This window comes from Canis aureus, chromosome 15 (assembly GCF_053574225.1).
Source record: "Canis aureus isolate CA01 chromosome 15, VMU_Caureus_v.1.0, whole genome shotgun sequence".
Lineage (NCBI taxonomy): Eukaryota > Metazoa > Chordata > Mammalia > Carnivora > Canidae > Canis > Canis aureus.
In genome coordinates, this window is record NC_135625.1 from 44,861,761 (window position 1) to 44,880,692 (window position 18,932).

At 38.2% G+C, this 18,932-nt stretch overlaps 2 protein-coding genes across 6 annotated transcripts in view; both read left to right on the forward strand.

Moving 5' to 3' along the window:
• The window catches only part of PSD3 (pleckstrin and Sec7 domain containing 3), a 713,619-nt gene that overhangs the window by 140,627 nt on the left and 554,060 nt on the right, over positions 1 to 18,932 (forward strand). The gene's annotated exons all lie outside the window — the stretch shown is intronic.
• LOC144284023 (ubiquitin-conjugating enzyme E2 E1-like) lies at positions 1,761 to 3,924 on the forward strand. The gene is made up of 2 exons (XM_077848421.1): positions 1,761 to 2,568; positions 3,764 to 3,924. Exons 1-2 carry the CDS (start codon positions 2,136 to 2,138, stop codon positions 3,859 to 3,861), a joined length of 531 nt encoding a protein of 176 aa, XP_077704547.1. The 5' UTR covers positions 1,761 to 2,135; the 3' UTR covers positions 3,862 to 3,924.

Genomic DNA, 18,932 nt, shown 5'->3' on the forward strand with positions numbered 1-18,932 from the left:
AAAGTATGCTGGTTCTTTGGATTCAATATCCTGGATTCAAGATTCAAGTTACTTGGTTAGTTCCAGTGTATTTTTTTTTCTTTTTAATTTTTGGGAGATAAAACCAACCTTGATTTACACTTGGGATCCTGTTCAGATGCATCTTAAACAGGATAGCAAAGCAGGGAAAAGCACAGACCCTGGAACCAATGTCCAAATTCCAACACAAATGTATTAATTATGTGACATTTGGCAAACATTACCTGTAGTTTCTTCAGTAAAGCAGGGAGAGCTTCACCCCAGCTTCCAGCAGCTGTTGCAGCCCCCTCCCTGGGTGCCCTACAAGGCAGCTTGGCTGACGGAGCATGGGCTCTGCAGTCTCAATTCTGCTGGTTATGGTGGGACTTGAAATAGGAACTCTAGAACTGATGCAAAGACGAGTGAGAAAAGCTGCACATAGGTCTTCAATAAATATTATTGAAGACTTCAACAAGTCTTGCTCAGGACAATAATGTGCCCAAAGTGCGCAATGATGTGCAAAGTGGAGTGCACAAGAAAATCTATTTGGTACAAAAAGAAAAAGATAGACTCCTTTTAATATTTTTACATCTGGTCTTTTAAAATTTTTATTTAGTGTCATAAAATTTATGTGATATATCAATATGATAGTATTCATTGCAATGACTGGGTTCGGGGAAAAGACTTAAACATTACTAGGTATAAGACACTAAAAATTTATATTAAAAAAAATACTACTTACGTGGCAATTTTGTTGAGGTCTTATGCTTCTTGTAGCATCATGATGCATCTGAAATAGGGCGGGAGTGCCCAGGACTATGATCTGCTTCTGCTCCAAATTCCAGTGTGTGGAGCGTTTCCCCACACCACCAACCAATTCTATAGCATCTGGGTGCCCTATGATTCGACTCAGTTCTGATGCTATCAACATGGAGACAGCGTCAGATCCCAGAGGTTCAGTGTTTAGTACCACAAGACTGTCCCTCTTCCCCCATTTTAGATGCCAAACCAGACTGCCACCGTTGCTTCTGAACTATTGGTTCTAGATTGGAGCTTTCCATGACTACTCCTTGAGTTCAATTAATTTGCTAGAGCAGCTCACAGAACTCAGAGAAACAGTTTAGTTACTAGACCACAATTTATTATAAAACGATGTAACTCAGGAACAGCCAGATGGAAGAGACTATAGGGTGAGGTACGGGAAAGGGAGATAGAGCTTCCATCCTCTCACTGGGCAGGTATGCCACTCTCCAAATCTCCAGTGTTTGTTCACCCAAAAGTTTCCTGAGTCCCACCTTTTCTGGTTTTATGGGATCTTAATTGCACAGGTATGATTAATACTAACCATTGGTAATTGAACTCGATCTCCTGTCCTTCTCCTCTCCAGAGCGGTGTGGGAAGGAGGAACTGGACTGCAATGCTCCAATTCTAATCACAGGTTAGTTCCTTAGGGACCAGCTCTCACCCATGGAGGGCTTTCCAAAAGTTACTTCGCTGACATAACAAAATGTATCTTCACGGCCCTCATCACTTAGGATATTCCAAGGGTTTCAGGAACTCTCAGCCAAGAATGAGACAAAGACCAAATACATATTTCTTATTATAAATCATAATATCACATACAGGCAATAGGCTGTTTTGTGATACTCCTACCCAGAGGGAATCTCTTCTAGTCCTGAATTCCCTACCACCTAAAAATAGGATCTTACCTTATCTTATAGGTTGAGATTTGGAGTAGGGTTGCTAGATTTAGCAAATAAAAATAGCAATATGTGAGACATACTTTTGCTTTTCAGTATAATTATTTGTTTACCTGAAATTCAAATTTATTGGTGTCCTATATTTTATTTAGCAATACTTGGTTGGAAGTGGACTTGTCAACTTGTCCTTGTTTGAAGTCAACTTGTTGCACTCAGCTAAGTGATCTTTGACAAATTATTTAACTTCTCTGAGCCTCACTTTCTTTGTACCCCTCCATTATTGTGAGCATCCTTTTTATAGAGGATATCAAGCACTTGCACAGTTCTTGCACGTAGTAAAGTTCTTACTAAATTCTAGATGTAGCAGCCACCGGGACAGCACAGAGGAGCCAGACACAAAGAGAGGGGCTGTTTGCGGGGTCGGGCAGGGGGTTCGCTATGTCGGATGATGATTCAAGGGCCAGCACCAGCTCCTCCTCACCTTTGTCCTCCAACCAGCAAACCAAGAAAGAAACAAACACCCCCAAGAAGAAGGAGAGTAAAGTCAGCATGAGCAAAAACTCCAAACTTCTCTCTACCAGAGCCAAGAGTGCTGGTCCCAAGGGCGATAACATCTATGAATGGAGATCAACCATTCTGGGGCCTCCAGGATCCGTGTATGAGGGTGGTGTATTCTTCCTTGATATCACTTTTACACCAGAATACCCCTTCAAGCCTCCAAAGGTTACATTTCGGACAAGGATCTCTCACTGTAATATTAACCGTCAAGGAGTTATTTGGTTGGATATATTAAAAGATAATTGGAGTCCAGCACTAACCATTTTTAAAGTTCTCCTTTCTATCTGCTCCCTTCTTACAGACTGTAATCCTGGTAAGGTTAATAATTCTTTTTCTTTTCTTTTTTCTTCCTTATCTGAAAAATACTTGTTTTGATAAAGTACAAAGCTTTTGAAGAACAAAAAGCAGGGATGCCCGGATGGTGTAGCTGGTTGGGTATCTGACTCTTGGTTTGGGCTCAGGTCATGATCTCAAGGTTCTGGGATCAGGCCCTGTGTTGGGCTTAGTGTGGGGTCTGCTTGGGATTTTCTCTCCCTTTGCCCCTCCTGCTCATGCTCTCTCCCAAATGAATAAATCTTTTTTTTTTTTTAAAGGACAAAAACTAACCTTTTTTGAAAGAAAGTTTTAATCAGGGATGCCTGGGTGGTTCAGCGGTTGAGCATCTGCCTTTGGCTCAGGGCCTGATCCCTGATTCCCAGGATCAAATCCCACATCAGGCTCCTTTCAGGGAGCCTGCTTCTCCTCCCTCTGCCTGTCTCTGCCTCTCTTTCTGTATCTCTCGTGAATAAATAAAATCTTAAAAAAAAGTTTTAATCAAGAAAAGTTCAATCTGCTTGTTGAAAAAGGCAGCAACTTCTATGCTATAGGAACAAAGTGTTTTAAAACTAAGACTTACAAAATTGCCTTAGATTTTTACATTTTTCATACGGTTCCCCTAAACCACCTACTTCTAACTAAATGTTGAGTTTCTTTGCTTAATAGTTAGTGGTTCTCAGACTGATTAGGGGTGAGAGGAGGCTTAATTTCCTTTTATTATTAAAGATTTACCATAAAAGATTCTATTTAGGTTTCAACTTAATTGTTGGTTTTGACCTGGCAGCCTGGTTTTTTTCTAGGTAACTAATGTAGAGGTAAATAGTGTTATATTTTAACAGCCCAGAGGACTTGAAGGAACAGTCAGTGTGAACACAGCTGGATGTTCATCATAGCCTTGAACATTCCAGTTTTTATTGAACTTACTTAACACTCCAGTTAAGTGGGTGGTGGTTGTTGGGAGAAAAATAGAATGAATTAAGGAGATAAAGCCACACTAGTGCTAAAGTCTGAGAATTCTTCCCCCCTGCATACTGTTTTAGAAAGAAAAAGTGCCCAGGACAATGGAATGGCATTTAAAAACTGGTTTTGATCACAAATACTTTGCATATTTCTTCCCAAGCTGTCAATTTATTGGCTAAAATTTGAAAGGTTCTTTTCCTTTCTTCAAAATAATCTACATTTTTTTCTTCCAGCTGACCCTTTGGTGGGAAGTATTGCCACTCAGTATATGACCAACAGAGCAGAATATGACAGAATGGTCAGACAGTGGACCAAGAGATATGCCACATAAATTGGGTTTTCACAATGCTTACATTATTTGTCTGTCACAGAGAGAGCTGCTTATGATTTTGAAGGGGTGGGGGAGGGTGGGAGTTGGTAAGGAGTGGGGTATTTTTTTTTATAAATTTATTTTTTATTGGTGTTCAATTTGCCAACATATAGAATAACACCCAGTGCTCATTGCGTCAAGTGCCCCCCTCAGTGCCCGTCACCCAGTCACCCCCCCCCCCCCGCTCACCTCCTCTTCCACCACCCCTAGTTCGTTTCCCAGAGTTAGGAGTCTTTCATGTTCTGTCTCCCTTTCTGATATTTCCCATGGAGTAGGGTATTTCTATAACAGATATTATTCAGTCTTATTTCCTAAGATTTTGTTGTAACTTAAGGTATCTTGCTACAGTAGACAGAATTGGTAATAGCCACTTTAAAAACTGTTATTAGTTCTGCAATATTAGCTGAAATGTAGTACAGAGAATAGACATTTGGGTTCAGTTTCTTATAGTCTGTAAATTTAAAATAGCTTAATTTTGTACAGGTTACACACATGGCGATTTATGTAAAGTCCTTGCAAGACTACAAATTTTTTTTGTTCAAAAAAATTGGAATTTCTTTTCCCTTCTTGGGAGGTAACATTGATATTTAACAGTTTTTTTTTTTAAAAGGGAACAGACCCGACTTTATTCTTTTGCATGTGTATATCCAGTTATCTCAACATCACTTGTGGAAATTAGTCTTTTTTTTTTTCCAATGTAATTATCTTGGAATCCTTGTCAAAAGCTAGCTAACTAACACTCACAGTTGTATTATTTTGATCTATATGTCTGTCCTTCACCAGCACCAGTTTTATGAACACAGGATTTTTTCCCAAAAATTTAGGTCTTCTTTAATTTCTTTCAGTGATACTTTATAACACCATACAAGTCTTTCAGCTCTTATTTAAGTTTATTCATAAGCATTTCATTCCTTTGATGCTATTGCAAATGGAATTGTTATCTCAAAATCCTTTTTAGTTGTTCATTATAGTAAATAGTATACTACTGACTATTGTATGTTCACCTTGTATCCGGCAACTTTGCTGAATTTATTTATTTATTTATTTATTTATTTATTTATTTATTATATTTATTGGAGTTCAATTTGCCAAATTATAGCATAACACCCAGTGCTCATCCTGCCAAGTGCCCCCCTCAGTGCCAATCACCCAGTCACCCTAACCCCCCCGCCCACCTCCCCTTCCACTACCCCTTGTTCATTTCCCAGAGTTAGGTGTCTCTCATGTTTTGTCACCCTCACTGATATTTTCACTCATTTTCTCCTTTCCCATCCATTCCCTTTCACTATTTTTTATATTCCCCAAATAAATGAGAACATATAATGTTTGTCCTTTTCCGATTGACTTATTTCACTCAGCATAGTACCCTCCAATTCCATCCACGTCGAAGCAAACGGTGGGTATTTGGCATTTCTAATGGCTGAGTAATATTCCATTGTATACATAGACCACATCTTCTTTATCCATTCATCTTTCCATGGACACCGAGGCTCCTTCCACAGTTTGGCTATTGTGGACATTGCTGCTAGAAACATCGGGGTGCGGGTGTCCCGACGTTTCATTGCATCTGTATCTTTGGGGTAAATCCCCAACAGTGCAATAGCTAGGTTGTAGGACAGTTCTATTTTTAACTCTTTGAGGAACCTCCACACAGTTTTCCAGAGTGGCTGCACCAGTTCACATTCCCACCAACAGTGCAAGAGGGTTCTCCTTTCTCCACATCCTCTCTAACACTTGTTGTTTCCTGTCTTCTTAATGTTCACCATTCTCACTGGTGTGAGGTGGTATCTCATTGTGGTTTTGATTTGTATTTCCCTGATGGCAAGTGATGCGAAGCATTTTCTCATGCACTTGTTGGCCATGTCTATGTCTTCCTCTGTGAGATTTCTGTTCATGTCTTTTGCCCATTTCATGATTGGATTGTTTGTTTCTTTGCTGTTGAGTTTAATAAGTTCTTTATAGATCTTGGATACTAGCCCTTTATCTGATAGGTCATTTGCAAATATCTTCTCCCACTCTGTAGGTTGTCTTTTAGTTTTATTGACTGTTTCTTTTGCTGTGCAGAAGCTTTTTATCTTAAGTCCCAATAATTCATTTTTGCTTTTGTTTCCCTTGTCTTTATGGATGTGTCTTGCAAGAAGTTACTGTGGCCAAGTTCAAAAAGGGTGTTGCCTGTGTTCTCCTCTAGGATTCTGATAGATTCTTTCCTCACATTTAGAACTTTCATCCATTTTGAGTTTATCTTTGTGTATTGTGTAAGAGAATGGTCTAGTTTCCTTCTTCTGCATGTGGATGTCCAATTTTCCCAGCACCATTTATTGAAGAGACTGTCTTTTCCAGTGGATAGTTTTTCCTACTTTGTTGAATATTAGTTGACCATAAAGTTGAGGGTCCACCTCTGGATCCTCTATTCTGTTCCATTGACCTATGTGTCTGTTTTTGTGCCAGTACCACACGTCTTGATGACGACAGCTTTGTAGTACAACCTGAAATCCGGCATTGTGATGCCCCCAACTATGGTTTCCTTTTTTAAAATTCCCCTTGCTATTTGGGGTCTTTTCTGATTCCACACAAATCTTAAGATGATTTATTCCAACTCTCTGAAGAAAGTCCATGGTATTTGGATAGTGATTGCATTAAATGTGTAAATTGCCCTCGGTAGCATTGACATTTTCACAACGTTAATTCTACCAATCCATGAGCATGGAATAAATTTCCATCTCTTTGTGTCTTCCTCAATTGCTTTCAGAAGTGTTCTGTATCTTTTAGGGTATAGATCCTTTACCTCTTTGGTTGAGTTTATTCCTAGGTATCTTATGCCTTTGGGTACAATAGTAAATGGGATTGACTCCTTAATTACTCTTTCTTCAGTCTCATTATTAGTGTATAGAAATGCCATTGATTTCTGGGCATTGATTTTGTATCCTGGCACACTGCCAAATTGCTGTATGAGTTCTAGCAATCTTGGGGTGGAGTCTTTTGGGTTTTCAAGGTACAGTATCATGTCATCTGCGAAGAGGGAGAGTTTGACTTCTTTGCCATTTTGTATGCCTTTTATTTCTTTTTGTTGCCTGATTGCTGAGGCTAGGGCTTCTAGTACTATGTTGAATAGCAGTGGTGAGTGGACATCCCTGTCGTGTTCCTTCTCTTAGGGGAAAGGCTCCCAGTGTTTCCCCATTGAGAATGATATTTGTTGTGGGCTTTTCGTAGATGGCTTTTAAGATGCTGAAGAATGTTCCCTCTATCCCTACACTCTGAAGAGTTTTGATGAGGAATGGATGCTGTATTTTGTCAAATGCTTTCTCTGCATCTAATGAGAGGATCCTATGGTTCTTGTTTTTTCTTGTGTTGATATGATCTATCACACTGATTGCTTTACGAGTGTGAACCAGCCTTGCATCCTGGGGATAAATCCCACTTGGTCATGATGAATAATCTTCTTAATGTATTGTTGGATCCTATTGGCTAGTATCTTGTTGAGAATTTTTGCATCCATGTTCATCAGGGATATTGGTCTGTAATTCTCCTTTTTGGTGGGGTCTTTGTCTGGTTTTGGAATTAAGGTGATGCTGGCCTCATAGAATGAGTTTGGAAGTATTCCATCTCTTTCTATCTTTCGAAACAGCTTTAGTAGAATAGGTATGGTTTCTTCTTTAAACGTTTGATAGAATTCCCCCTGGGAAGCCATCTGGCCCTAGACTTTTGAGTCTTGGGAGGTTTTTGATGACTGTTTCATTTTCCTCCCTGGTTATAGGCCTGTTCAGGTTTTCAATTTCTTCCTGTTCGAGTTTGGTAGCTTGTGGTTTTCCAGAAATACATCCATTTCTTCTAGATTGCCTAATTTATTGGCAGATAGCTCCTCATAATAAGTTTTTACAATCATTTGTATTTCCTTGGTATTGGTGGTGATCTTTTTCATTCATGATTTTATTAATTAGAGTCTTTTCTCATTTGTTTTTGATAAGGCTGGCTAATGGTTTATCTATATTATTAATTCTTTCAAAGAACCAACTCCTGGTTTTGTTGATCTGTTCTACAGTTCTTCTGGTCTCTATTTCATTGAGTTCTGTCAAATCTTTATTAACAGTCTTCTGTTGGGTGTAGGAATGTTTGCTGTTCTTTCTCCAGCTCCTTTAGGTGCAAGTTTAGCTTTTGTATTTGAGTTCTTACCAGTTTTGGATGGATGCTTGTATTGCCAAGTATTTCCCCTTCAGGACTGCTTTGGTGTTTCCCAAAGATTTTGAACGGTTGTATCTTCATTCTCATTAGTTTCCCTGAATCTTTTTAATTCTTTCCTAATTTCCTGGTTGACCCTTTCATCTTTTAGCAGGATGGTATTTAATCTCCACGTGTTTGAATTCCTTCCAAACTTCTTCTTGTGGTTTAGTTCTAGTTTCAAAGCATTATGGTCTGAAAAAACGCAGGGGTCAATCCCAATCTTTTGGTATCGGTTAAGACCTGATTTGTGACCCAGTATGTGGTCTATTCTGGAGAAAGTTCCATGTGCACTTGAGATAAATTTGTATTCAGTTGCATTTGGATGCATTAGGGGCATAAATATTTATGATTGTTAGGCCTTCTTGTTGGATAGATCCTTTAAGTCTACATTTGTTACTGTGTTAATAAACAATATTAAAACAAAAATAAATAAATAAATAAATTTTATTTATTTAGATGTTATAATCACAGATGACACTGTTACTTGTAGTTTCAAACATTACACAGTTTTACGTATTATTACCTAGTTTCAAGTATTTTTGTACAAGTCTTATCTCCTTTATTAGAAGTTAGGATCGACATAACTTGTACAGAGATGCACATAATGGGCTTGTAATTTGTTGAACTCTGCATAAATATAGCCTCTACCACTTCCGTGGAGTCTGGTTGACGGGCCACTTGGCTGTCCCCTTCTTCCCATTCTCCTATTCCCTTCCTTTCCCTTCCCCCATAGGAAGAATAAAGCTTGATTCATAAGTTATTTTAAGCAAGTTAAGCCCTTGTGGAAAGGCTTCAGTCAGTTTTTATAGGCCAAAAGATCCCACAATGTGTATAAGATTTATCGTTCATATTAAATTGGAAAGTTCCCTTGTGTAATTCTTTGGAACTACTGATGAAAATGAATGGTATTCACTAGAACTGTTGTAAAGATTTAATGACACTTGCATTCAAGCTTCTGAAAGTAAATAATTATGCTGCTCAATAGCTATTTTTCTGCAGGGTTTAGACAGTTTAAAACAACTTGCCGTATGTTAGCTTGACATTAATTCAGGGTGTGTGAACAATCTCCATTAGAATTGTGGGCTAGATATGATGGAAACAGACATTTTTATAGAATTATGAAGCATAACAAGGATTGGGGGAGGGGACTCCAAGGACAGTGACAGGGTATAGTGGGAAGGACTTCCTGGAAGGCTCATCTGTCTAGATCACACCACGAGAGAATGAGAGGTGCCCAGAAGAAAGAACCACCATGGTCCCCACAGAAACAGCAAGCCCAACTCCAGATGACCTGTTTATCACTGCACCAAGGCACTTCACTCATCTCCCATGCCAGCTGTTTGTCCTGCGCCCATTTGCTATCAATAATGAAAGTAAAAAATCAAGACTGAATGTAACCTTATCTTTAAAAAATGTCCATGACCTTAGCTTCCCCCATTTCAAATCTGTTATTCTTAAGTATCCCACTGGGTCACCCATTTCTCAGGTATTCTGGGAGCTCTGGAAGTATCCTTTGAAGAGGAAGAAAAATTTTCCTTGGCCCAAGATTTTTCTAGCTGGACTAAGAATTAAATTTACAGGAGACAGATTAATAGGAGAAAAAGCCCAGTTTTATAAAGTACAAATTGAAACCCAATAATGAAATTGAGACATAAATAAATGACCAAGGCAGGCAGTTTTTATACTTTTTACCCAAAGAGACAATAATCTATGAGGCATTGACAAGACAAGGAAAGCTTAGCTTTGGGAACTTTGATGGCAAGGAATTGTAAACAGAATCTGGGTTTTGGTAGTCAATTACTAAAGTAACAAGGATTATTTACACAGCCTGCTCAGCTCTAAATTTCCCATCTCCAGGTGTAAGGATGTCTCTTTACCTCCTGGTATAGGCAGGGTACCTTTCACATGGGAGGTTTTTTTCCTGCTTTGAGGGCGCTGAGGATGGTCTAAGTGTTCTTCTTGCACAGGCTGTCTCTTAAGTAACTTTGGCCTCTTAAGGCCACCCAAAATGTACGCAGAGTGGTACATTTTGGGTGGCCTGCCCTTAGCCCCTACAGCTCTATATGCAGGCTGCAGAGGAGCCCAAATTAGGGGACTGGGAAGTCAGTCTTGTATTCCCAGTCATGGACTTGAGCCATGAACAAGTGAACTTACGTGAACCTTTGGGCGTGTGGAAGATCCCTCTCTTCCACATCAGTATCAGAAAGCATTTCTCATGTGCCTCACTAATGGAGGGATTTTCTTTCAGAGCCCAGGTGTCCATGTTGAAAGCTAACGGGAGACCCCTGCAGTTCGCAGAAAAGACGTAGAACATAGAATGATGCTAGGAGCACTTCTCTAACCTGGCCAATAAATAGTACGAAGGGCTACATTTGATAAATCCAGTGGTTACCCAGTTGTCTCAAAGGGGGAAATCAGTCACAATTGGTGACTGCTGTGGGTCTCTCCAGAGCAACTCCTACATGCTTTCCCTATCTTGCTGTGCTTCACTTCACTCTGAGCCTTGGGTATCACCCCTTGCTGCTGGCTCAAGACACACCAGGAAAAAGTATGTCTGGACCACCAAACTGTACTTCTATATGATATTTCTGGCTGCTCATTTTTGTGGGATTTCCTGTCCTTTCACAAGCTATTTGAGTGATGCTAATGAAAGTTATGATTCAGACTTGTGAGCTCATTGAATGCATTGGTTAGAGTCCAAGGGCTGTCCTGATGCCCTTTCTGTGGGAGATGTTTTGAAAAATGCAGTGGCTCTTGGTGCAATGACGACTTTCGGTTTCCTTATCTCTCAAATGAAGATTTGGAAGCAATGACCCTGTAGTGTCTTCCATCTCTAATATTCTGTGAGCCTCTGAGATGGAATAATAGGTATGAACATGCTATAAAGCACTATAAAGTAGGTGTCACTACTGTTACTTATTTTCCTCTGCATCGTATCACAAACTAAGATGTAGTGTTACCAATTTCTTTCAATAATTCCTTCAAATTCACCAATTTTTAAAAATCATAATTAAGATAATTGAATGTCTACCCAAAGAACTCATCAGTCTTATAGCTTCAGCATTAACTCTCATTCATTTAACAAATATTCCTTTTCAGGCTCTGTGCTAAACAGTAGAGATATAAATAATAATAATAATAATAGTAATAATAATAATTCACAGATTTGTTCTTGAAGTGTAAATAATCTAGCTGGGAAGACATACATTGAATAAGTAATTAAAAGTATTATGAGTGTTATAAGGAAGGTCAAGATGCTATAGAAATGTAAAAAGGGGACACCTACCCTGGTTTGAGTGGGTAACAAAAGCTTCCTGCCAGAAGTAACTATCCAGGTTAATATAACAGCTAATATTGTTGAATATTTATTACATGTCATCATGTCATGTGCATTATTTCACTTAGTCTTCACAAAAGCCCTGTCAGGTAGGGTCTATTATTATTTCTACTTACAGACAAAAAAAAAATCAAAGCACAACAGGTGAAAAACATGCCCAAGTCTCCCAGCTAGTTAGAGCTAACAGCTGGAAACAGGCACAGGTAGTTTTATACCATACACTTCACTGATTCTGGGTAGAATAGAAGCTAGACAAGCCTATAGACAAAGGCTGGGTCGGGTCCTGCAGTACTTGATGGACTGTGTGAAATTGCACTAGAAGAAAGTATCAAATGGTTATGTGTGAACTTGGGAGGGAGTTTTTCACTGTTCGTTAAGATGATAATATTTTTGTGAAAGAAAAACAAGTTGCTTTAAAATCCAAGAAAGGAGATGAGATGGTTTATATACAGCCAGAAATATTAGGGTTTGTGAGAGGTAGAATTTCTCTAATGTAAAACTTTCTCATAAGATAGATGGCAGTCTAATTTTCTAATAAGCCTTGAGTAATAAAACTCAACAATGATCTTAATGAAATTCCACCTGGTATTTATCAGATGGCAATAACAGTGGATATTCACTGTTTTGATAATAAAATAATTCTAGCTAAAGTCACAAAGGCATTGATTCTAGCAGGTTCTTTTTCTCGATACTTGGAATTACTATTCAGGGAAGAAGTGGGAATAATGAGGAAATATTACAATGGTGGTAAGGAGGAATTTTCTTTCTGACATTTTAAGCATAGCTCTAAAAAAGTTTAACTTGAACATTTCTTAGCTAGGAAGGATATAACATTTAAAAGATAAACGTGCTGGGCAGTATTTAGATTCTTCAGTATTAGAACATTTCCACCTTAACTTCCAAAGAAGCAATTTAAGCATGTCCAATATTACTCTATCTAGGTGCATACCAAAAGCATCTTTAATTACTAGGAATTACATGCCACTAAAGCCTAATTAACTAGAATTCAGGTACCTGGACTTCATAATTAACTCAAATTGTATCTAAGGCTTAAGGAAAATTGCCAGATAATAAAGTGTCAAAAAAATCCAGCTTATATATTTTAAGAGTAAAGCATGTCATGCTGACTGTGCACCTCAGGCCAGGATTCTGTGCATTCCAGTTCTGCTACACTTGGGATTAAAGGCATGAATTTGGAAATCAGATGGACCCAGCTGAGAGTCCTTATTATACTTGCTATTAGTCTCCAGGCAAGTTATTTAATTTCTTGATAGCTCAATTCATTCACCTGCACAAAAGGGATAATAATACTGTCTTGCAGTAACGTAGGAAGAGTCCAAAGGGTTTGCATAAGTAAAGCAGAGAGCCAGCTCAGGTGCTTGACAGATAGGTAGGTGTTCAAGAAACGGAAATCTTTTAAAACCAAGATTTAGCTAATCCAATATCACAAATAATAAAGAAAAGTGACATTACACTTGGTATTCAGTACTCTTATGGAACATTATGCCTTCATTTTTTCAAAAAATTATTTTTAACAATGATAATTAAAATTAAAATATTTCCTGGTTAACCCTTGGTAAGCTACAATTAAAATCAGGTAACTAGAATGCCCAATTTAGAAAATATTCAGGTTAATAAAGACTTGACTTTTTACATATTCAGAAACTACAGTGTTTTATCTGCAGAAAAAATAGGACCACTTTTCAGAGTCAATGAAATAGTCAACTCTGATTTTAGTGAAGTTTAAATAGACTGCCAGGTGGGAATTAGTGCTATTTTTCTCTGCCTTTTTATCTTTTTTTTAAAAAAGTTATTTATTTATTTTTATATTTTTTGAAGATCCTACTTATTTATTCATGAGAGGCACAGAGAGAGAGGCAGAGACACAGGTGGACGGAAAAGCAGGCTCCCTGTGGGGAGCCCAATGCGATGCCGGAAGAAATCCCAGGACCCAGGGATCATGACCTGAACTGAAGGCAAATGCTCAATCACTGAGCCACCCAGGTGTCCCTTTCTCTGCCTTTTTAAGTTAATTCTGAATTTGTCAAGTCTCACTGTCTCACACATGCCTTCTAATTAATTTGTTAGTTTGGGGTTTTTTTTGCTGAATACTTTTTAACATCTTTATTTTGCAGGGCTAATAGACTTTTTTCTTGACTAATTTTGAGTGGTTCTGAATTTTCTTTTGCATTTGAGGCAAAATAGTCAACTCACATACATATGACTTTGAAAAGATCTATTTTTCAAATATAGATTATATCATGTGTATATAGTAACACCTATGTAAAAATATACTAATCTATCTGGTCAATATGGATTTTGGTATAATTTAATGTTTCTCAAGATGCAAACTTTAGGTTGTAACATAGCTTTTATTACTTTTATTTTAAAAGTTATGTATTTTAAATAATACTGGTATATGCCTTCTGCTTATAGAAAATAATACTGGTTTGTCATTTATTGATGCGAATTCTAAAGATTTCTTCTTAAATTCATTAAGTAATTTGTTGTAGGAATTGAACAGATATTATTCATATGCAGCAAACTTTGTGCATATGTGTGAGGAGGTAAAACTAGGGAAACAGTGGAATATTGCTGCTCTTAGCTGCACGACTTGAGCAAGTCACTTACTTTTTTTTTTTTTTTTCACATCACTTTTCTAAGCTTTGGTTTCCTCATCTACGAAATGGAAATTGGACCTTATGATCACCGCACCAATTGTAAGCATCCTGAGCCTACAACCAGATTTTAGTCATCTTTCTCTCCCAACTACCAATATGTGAGAGAAACACTGTCATGTGACTCAATGTATGACTGTAAGATTGAATAAATTATCTGGAACCTCTTCAATTCTGCCATTTGAGGGTGCCTCTAAGTCTATAGTAATTAATATGTCAATTTTCTTTTCAGTTGCCTACTCATAGAAACACATTGCATAGCCACAAGCTGAATATCCAAACATTGTTTAGTGTGTGTGTGTGCGCACGCAAGCGCACCCTGGACATAAAAAAATACAATGTAGGAAACAAGAGAAGTGTCAGAAATGGTGAATATCCTCAAGGAGTTTACAGTTTACAGGGAAGGTAGTAGAGGGCAAGTTAGGCATGTAGGTGAGCAAATATAATTGGATGTGGCGAATTTCACCCAGGATGGGCAGGTGAACGTTATCAGCAAGTATGAGGAGGAGATAGAACATGGCCAGGAAGGAAGAGGAGTTTAAAATAAAAGGTAAGAAGAGGAACATTCTAAACAGGATTAGCCGTGTATGTAAAGTTTCAGCAGCGATGTTTTTAAACATGTAATTTAACAAATTTACTAGCCCATGAGCAAAATAGCAATACCTGTTTAGTCCTGCTTCAGGGACATGTTAGTATTTGCAAACTAACATGCTTGTTGGTTGAGTCATTTCATTAATTTTGTCTCGATGTCAATGATTAAATTATTAGCTATGTCCTTTTTAAATTTTCCAAAATATTCTCTAACTATAAGAATCTTGACCAACTAAATTACTTTATCTCTTTTGCTTGTTTGTTTTCTAAGTATGGTGCAGTTGTGTGTGTGTGTAGGAGTTATTTATAAGGACTGCCAACTATGACTTCACTTATTTCTTTCTGAGAAATTCTAAGCTGGTATAGGAAAATGGGAAAGGGTGAAGACAAATGAGGCATGATCAGATGCCACTGGTAGAGCCTGGCACCTGGCTGATGCCGTGCAAATGTGCCAAGGCTCTAAAGAAAACCCTGGGTAATGAATGTGCCCTACTGTGTTTTGTGACTGAAGAGGACAAAGAAAGGGCCAGTCACAGTAGGTAAAAGCCAGGAGCCTTCAACAAGGGGTTGTTGTTACCTTGCCAAAGAAGTTATCTAGATAACCGGGTACAGACACCTCCTGAGCCACTTGCTATTCTAAAGCTTCATGCCCTTGCATGACTGGTTGCTTCCATTTATCATCTTTCATTTCCCTCTTTCTTCCTTTAGTTAACTTTATAATTGAGGGAATTATAAAGAAGAATTTCATCCTATCAATAAAAAACAGCGTAAGAATGAAATGATGATCACTTTGGCTTCATCAGGGAAGCATGTTCTACGCTAACAAGATTTGTTGACATGTATTAATGTTAGTGTTGAGCTGTATATAAAACCTACAGATCTCTGTGACTATAGGTATAAGGAAACCAACAGTCCTATCAGTGAAGCTGCAGATATTTATGTATTGATAAATAAGAGGTATTGATAGCAAAATCTTTATATAGATATTTCTAAAGCTGCTTCTTAGAAACTCAATTAAATTTTAAAGTGATGTATTTTTCAATTTTCCTCTAGTTTCTTGAAACCACATGCTCCTTAAATCCCAAACTTCAAAATGTATTCACTTCCTTCACCTGACATTATTCACAAATAAGGAGAAAAACAAACCCCAACTCAACAAAATCTAACATTTCAGGGAATTGGGCCCTCCAAACATCATAATATGATATAATTGCTACCATTTGAAAGATCAATGACATGTAGGGCTCCAAAGCACTTATCTCAAGCACTGATGTTACAGCAGCCCAGGCCAACTTGCTAATCCTTTGGGTCTCAGTGCAGTTGCTTGGGATGCAATGTGAGGCACAGCACAAAATTAGAAGTTCCCATGGTTATAGGAGACAGAAGGCACCCTGGACTGGAGGCTGGCTATCCAGAGCTGAAGGGGACTCTGACAGGCTAGAAAAAAGAAAATGGTCCAAGAGAAAGAAAAGCCTTGAACTGTCTATCAAATGTTGTTTCTTGCTTATTTCTCTCCTTTCATTGTCTCCATAATCTATTCTTTAACCTTTCTTCTTTTTGTTGTGGGAGTGGTTAAAGGTCTCAACTCAACATTCTACAAACATAGAAAATTTTTAATTATTTAATAACTGATAATAAACTTGCTGTCATAATTTCCTTATGTACCAAGGGAGGAGAAAGAGGAATCTATTTGACTTCATCAAATAAAGTATCCCCATGTAATCTGATACTGTTTTAAATCCCAGACTTTTCTAAAAGCTTAAATCTCTCACCTTCCTGTTAAGGCTAGTTTTTTGTTCAAGAGCAACTACTACTGCTACTGTTGGGAAGAATGAGTTGCAGAGCTTGGCATGCCCTGTATTCCTTGTCCTTCTCCTAATTTTCCCATTTTTTCCTTTGAGCTGCATCCTATGCAGAAGCAGCAACAGAGCTGGAGGATAGAGCAGCCATCTTCCTAGGAGAATGGAGGCAGTCTACAGAATCTAGAAGCCTGGGTGTGCTCACTCTTTGTTGTCCCTGCTATGGTGGCAATCCCTGGTCCGATTCCTGGCATGATGATGCAGACTCAGGACAGCTGGGTCTATTTGGGTGGAGGGAAGTGCCCATGACTTAGACCTTGATCATTCTGTTTTTCATGGTCTCTACTAAAACAGGGATTATAGTGTAGGTGGCAGACAGAATTTGCATGGGCAGCATTCAGGTCCGAAATGTAACCAGCCCAAAAGATCATTGGAAGATAGTCAAACTTTCTTGTGGCTCTTGCCAACAGTATGTGCTATATCCCTTCAGGCTGGGCAACTCTGCTTTGCATGGTGATCTCAAAGGCAGGCTATTGACTTCCTTCCTTTGGTTAATTTCATTTGGATCACAAAAACCAGCTGGGTTCTTGCCTTGATACCCAAAGCCACAGAGAACTGGAATGACAATGTCCTCACTTTCTCCTTCTTTGGTGTGCTCCATGCTATGGTCCTCTTTCATTCTATTGTCCTAGGTACTGCTGAGCTCTTGCCATCAAAAATATCCAGATAAGCAGCTGGCACCATTCCTTAATTTCCAGAAACACCTCCAAACTTCAGAGGACTTCTGTACAATGTGCTAAATTATTCCAATTCAGAGAAAAAGAAGGGATACTGGCAGTATCTTAGTTGGACCTAGCTGGTAGAGTAGACAACACTTAAAGTATCACAAAGAAAAATTGATTTTTGTGTGTTCACATATGTATATGTGCATATGTACAGTTCTTTGAGTTTCAACACACACACATATATATACATATATAATACATACACCTGTAAATTTGTGCAACCAACCACTAGTATGATCAGGAAAATATTTATTTATTTATTTATTTATTTTTTATTTATTTATGATAGTCACAGAGAGAGAGAGAGAGGCAGAGACACAGGCAGAGGGAGAAGCAGGCTCCATGCACCGGGAGCCTGATGTGGGATTCGATCCCGGGTCTCCAGGATCGTGCCCTGGGCCAAAGGCAGGCGCCAAACCACTGCGCCACCCAGGGATCCCATGATCAGGAAAATATAACCGTTACATCACCTCAAAAAAACGCACTTGTGCTATTCCTTTATAGTTATACATCCCCCTCACTCATAATCCCTGAAAATCATAGATCTGTTCTTCAGTACAATAGTTTTGTATTTTCAAGACTGTCATAAAGATGAAATCATAGGTATATAATTTTTTGAGACTTGCTTCTTTCACCCAGCTAGTCTCAAGGATTTTGAGGTTCAACCAAGTTATTAGTTATTGCATATATCAATAGTTGTTCCTTTTTAATGCAGAGTATTCCACTGCATGGGTGTTCATCCATTTACCCTTTGTAAAACATTGGACTGTTTTCAAGTTTTAGTGATTATGAATAGAGCTGCTATAAACATTCATGTACAGGTCTTGCATGAACATTAGTTTTCATTTCTCCAGGGAAAATACTCGGGAGAGAGATTGTCAGGTCATACAATATGTTTAATTTCATAAAAACAAACAAACAAACAAACAAACAAACAAACAAAAAAACCAGGGGGTTCCCTGGGTGTCTCAGCGGTTTGGCGCCTGCCTTTGGCCCAGGGCTCGATCCTGTCATCCCAGGATCGAGTCCCGCGACGGGCTCCCGGCGTGGAGCCCACTTCTCCCTCTGCCTGTGTCTCTGCCTCTCTCTCTCTCTCTCTCTCTCTGTGTCTATCATGAATAGATAAATACATGAATCTTTAAAAAACAAAACAAACCTGCCAACCTATTTTCCTAGAATTGTTCTACCATTTTGAACTCCCACCAACCATGTAGGAGAGATCCCATTTTTCCTTTTGCCAGGATTTGATATTTTCTCTGTTTTGTATTTGTGCCATTCTAATACGGGTATAGTAGTATCCCCTGTGGTTTTAGCTTGCAATTCCCTAATGTCCATGCTTACAATCTCTTTAGTGAAGTAATCATTTAACTCTTTTGTCTATTTTTCCCCCTTAACCCATTTTTTAAGTGATTTTTTTTCTTTTTTGGGTTTTGAATGTTTATAATATATTCTAGATATAAGTTCTTTGGAATGTGGCTTGTGAATATTTTATCAGTCTATAGCTTATCTTTTCATTTTCTTAACAGTGTCTTTCACTAAACAAAAGTTTTAAATTTTTAATAAACTACAATTTATCATATTTTTTCTTTTATAGATCATGCTAATGGAATATCATGTCTGAAAA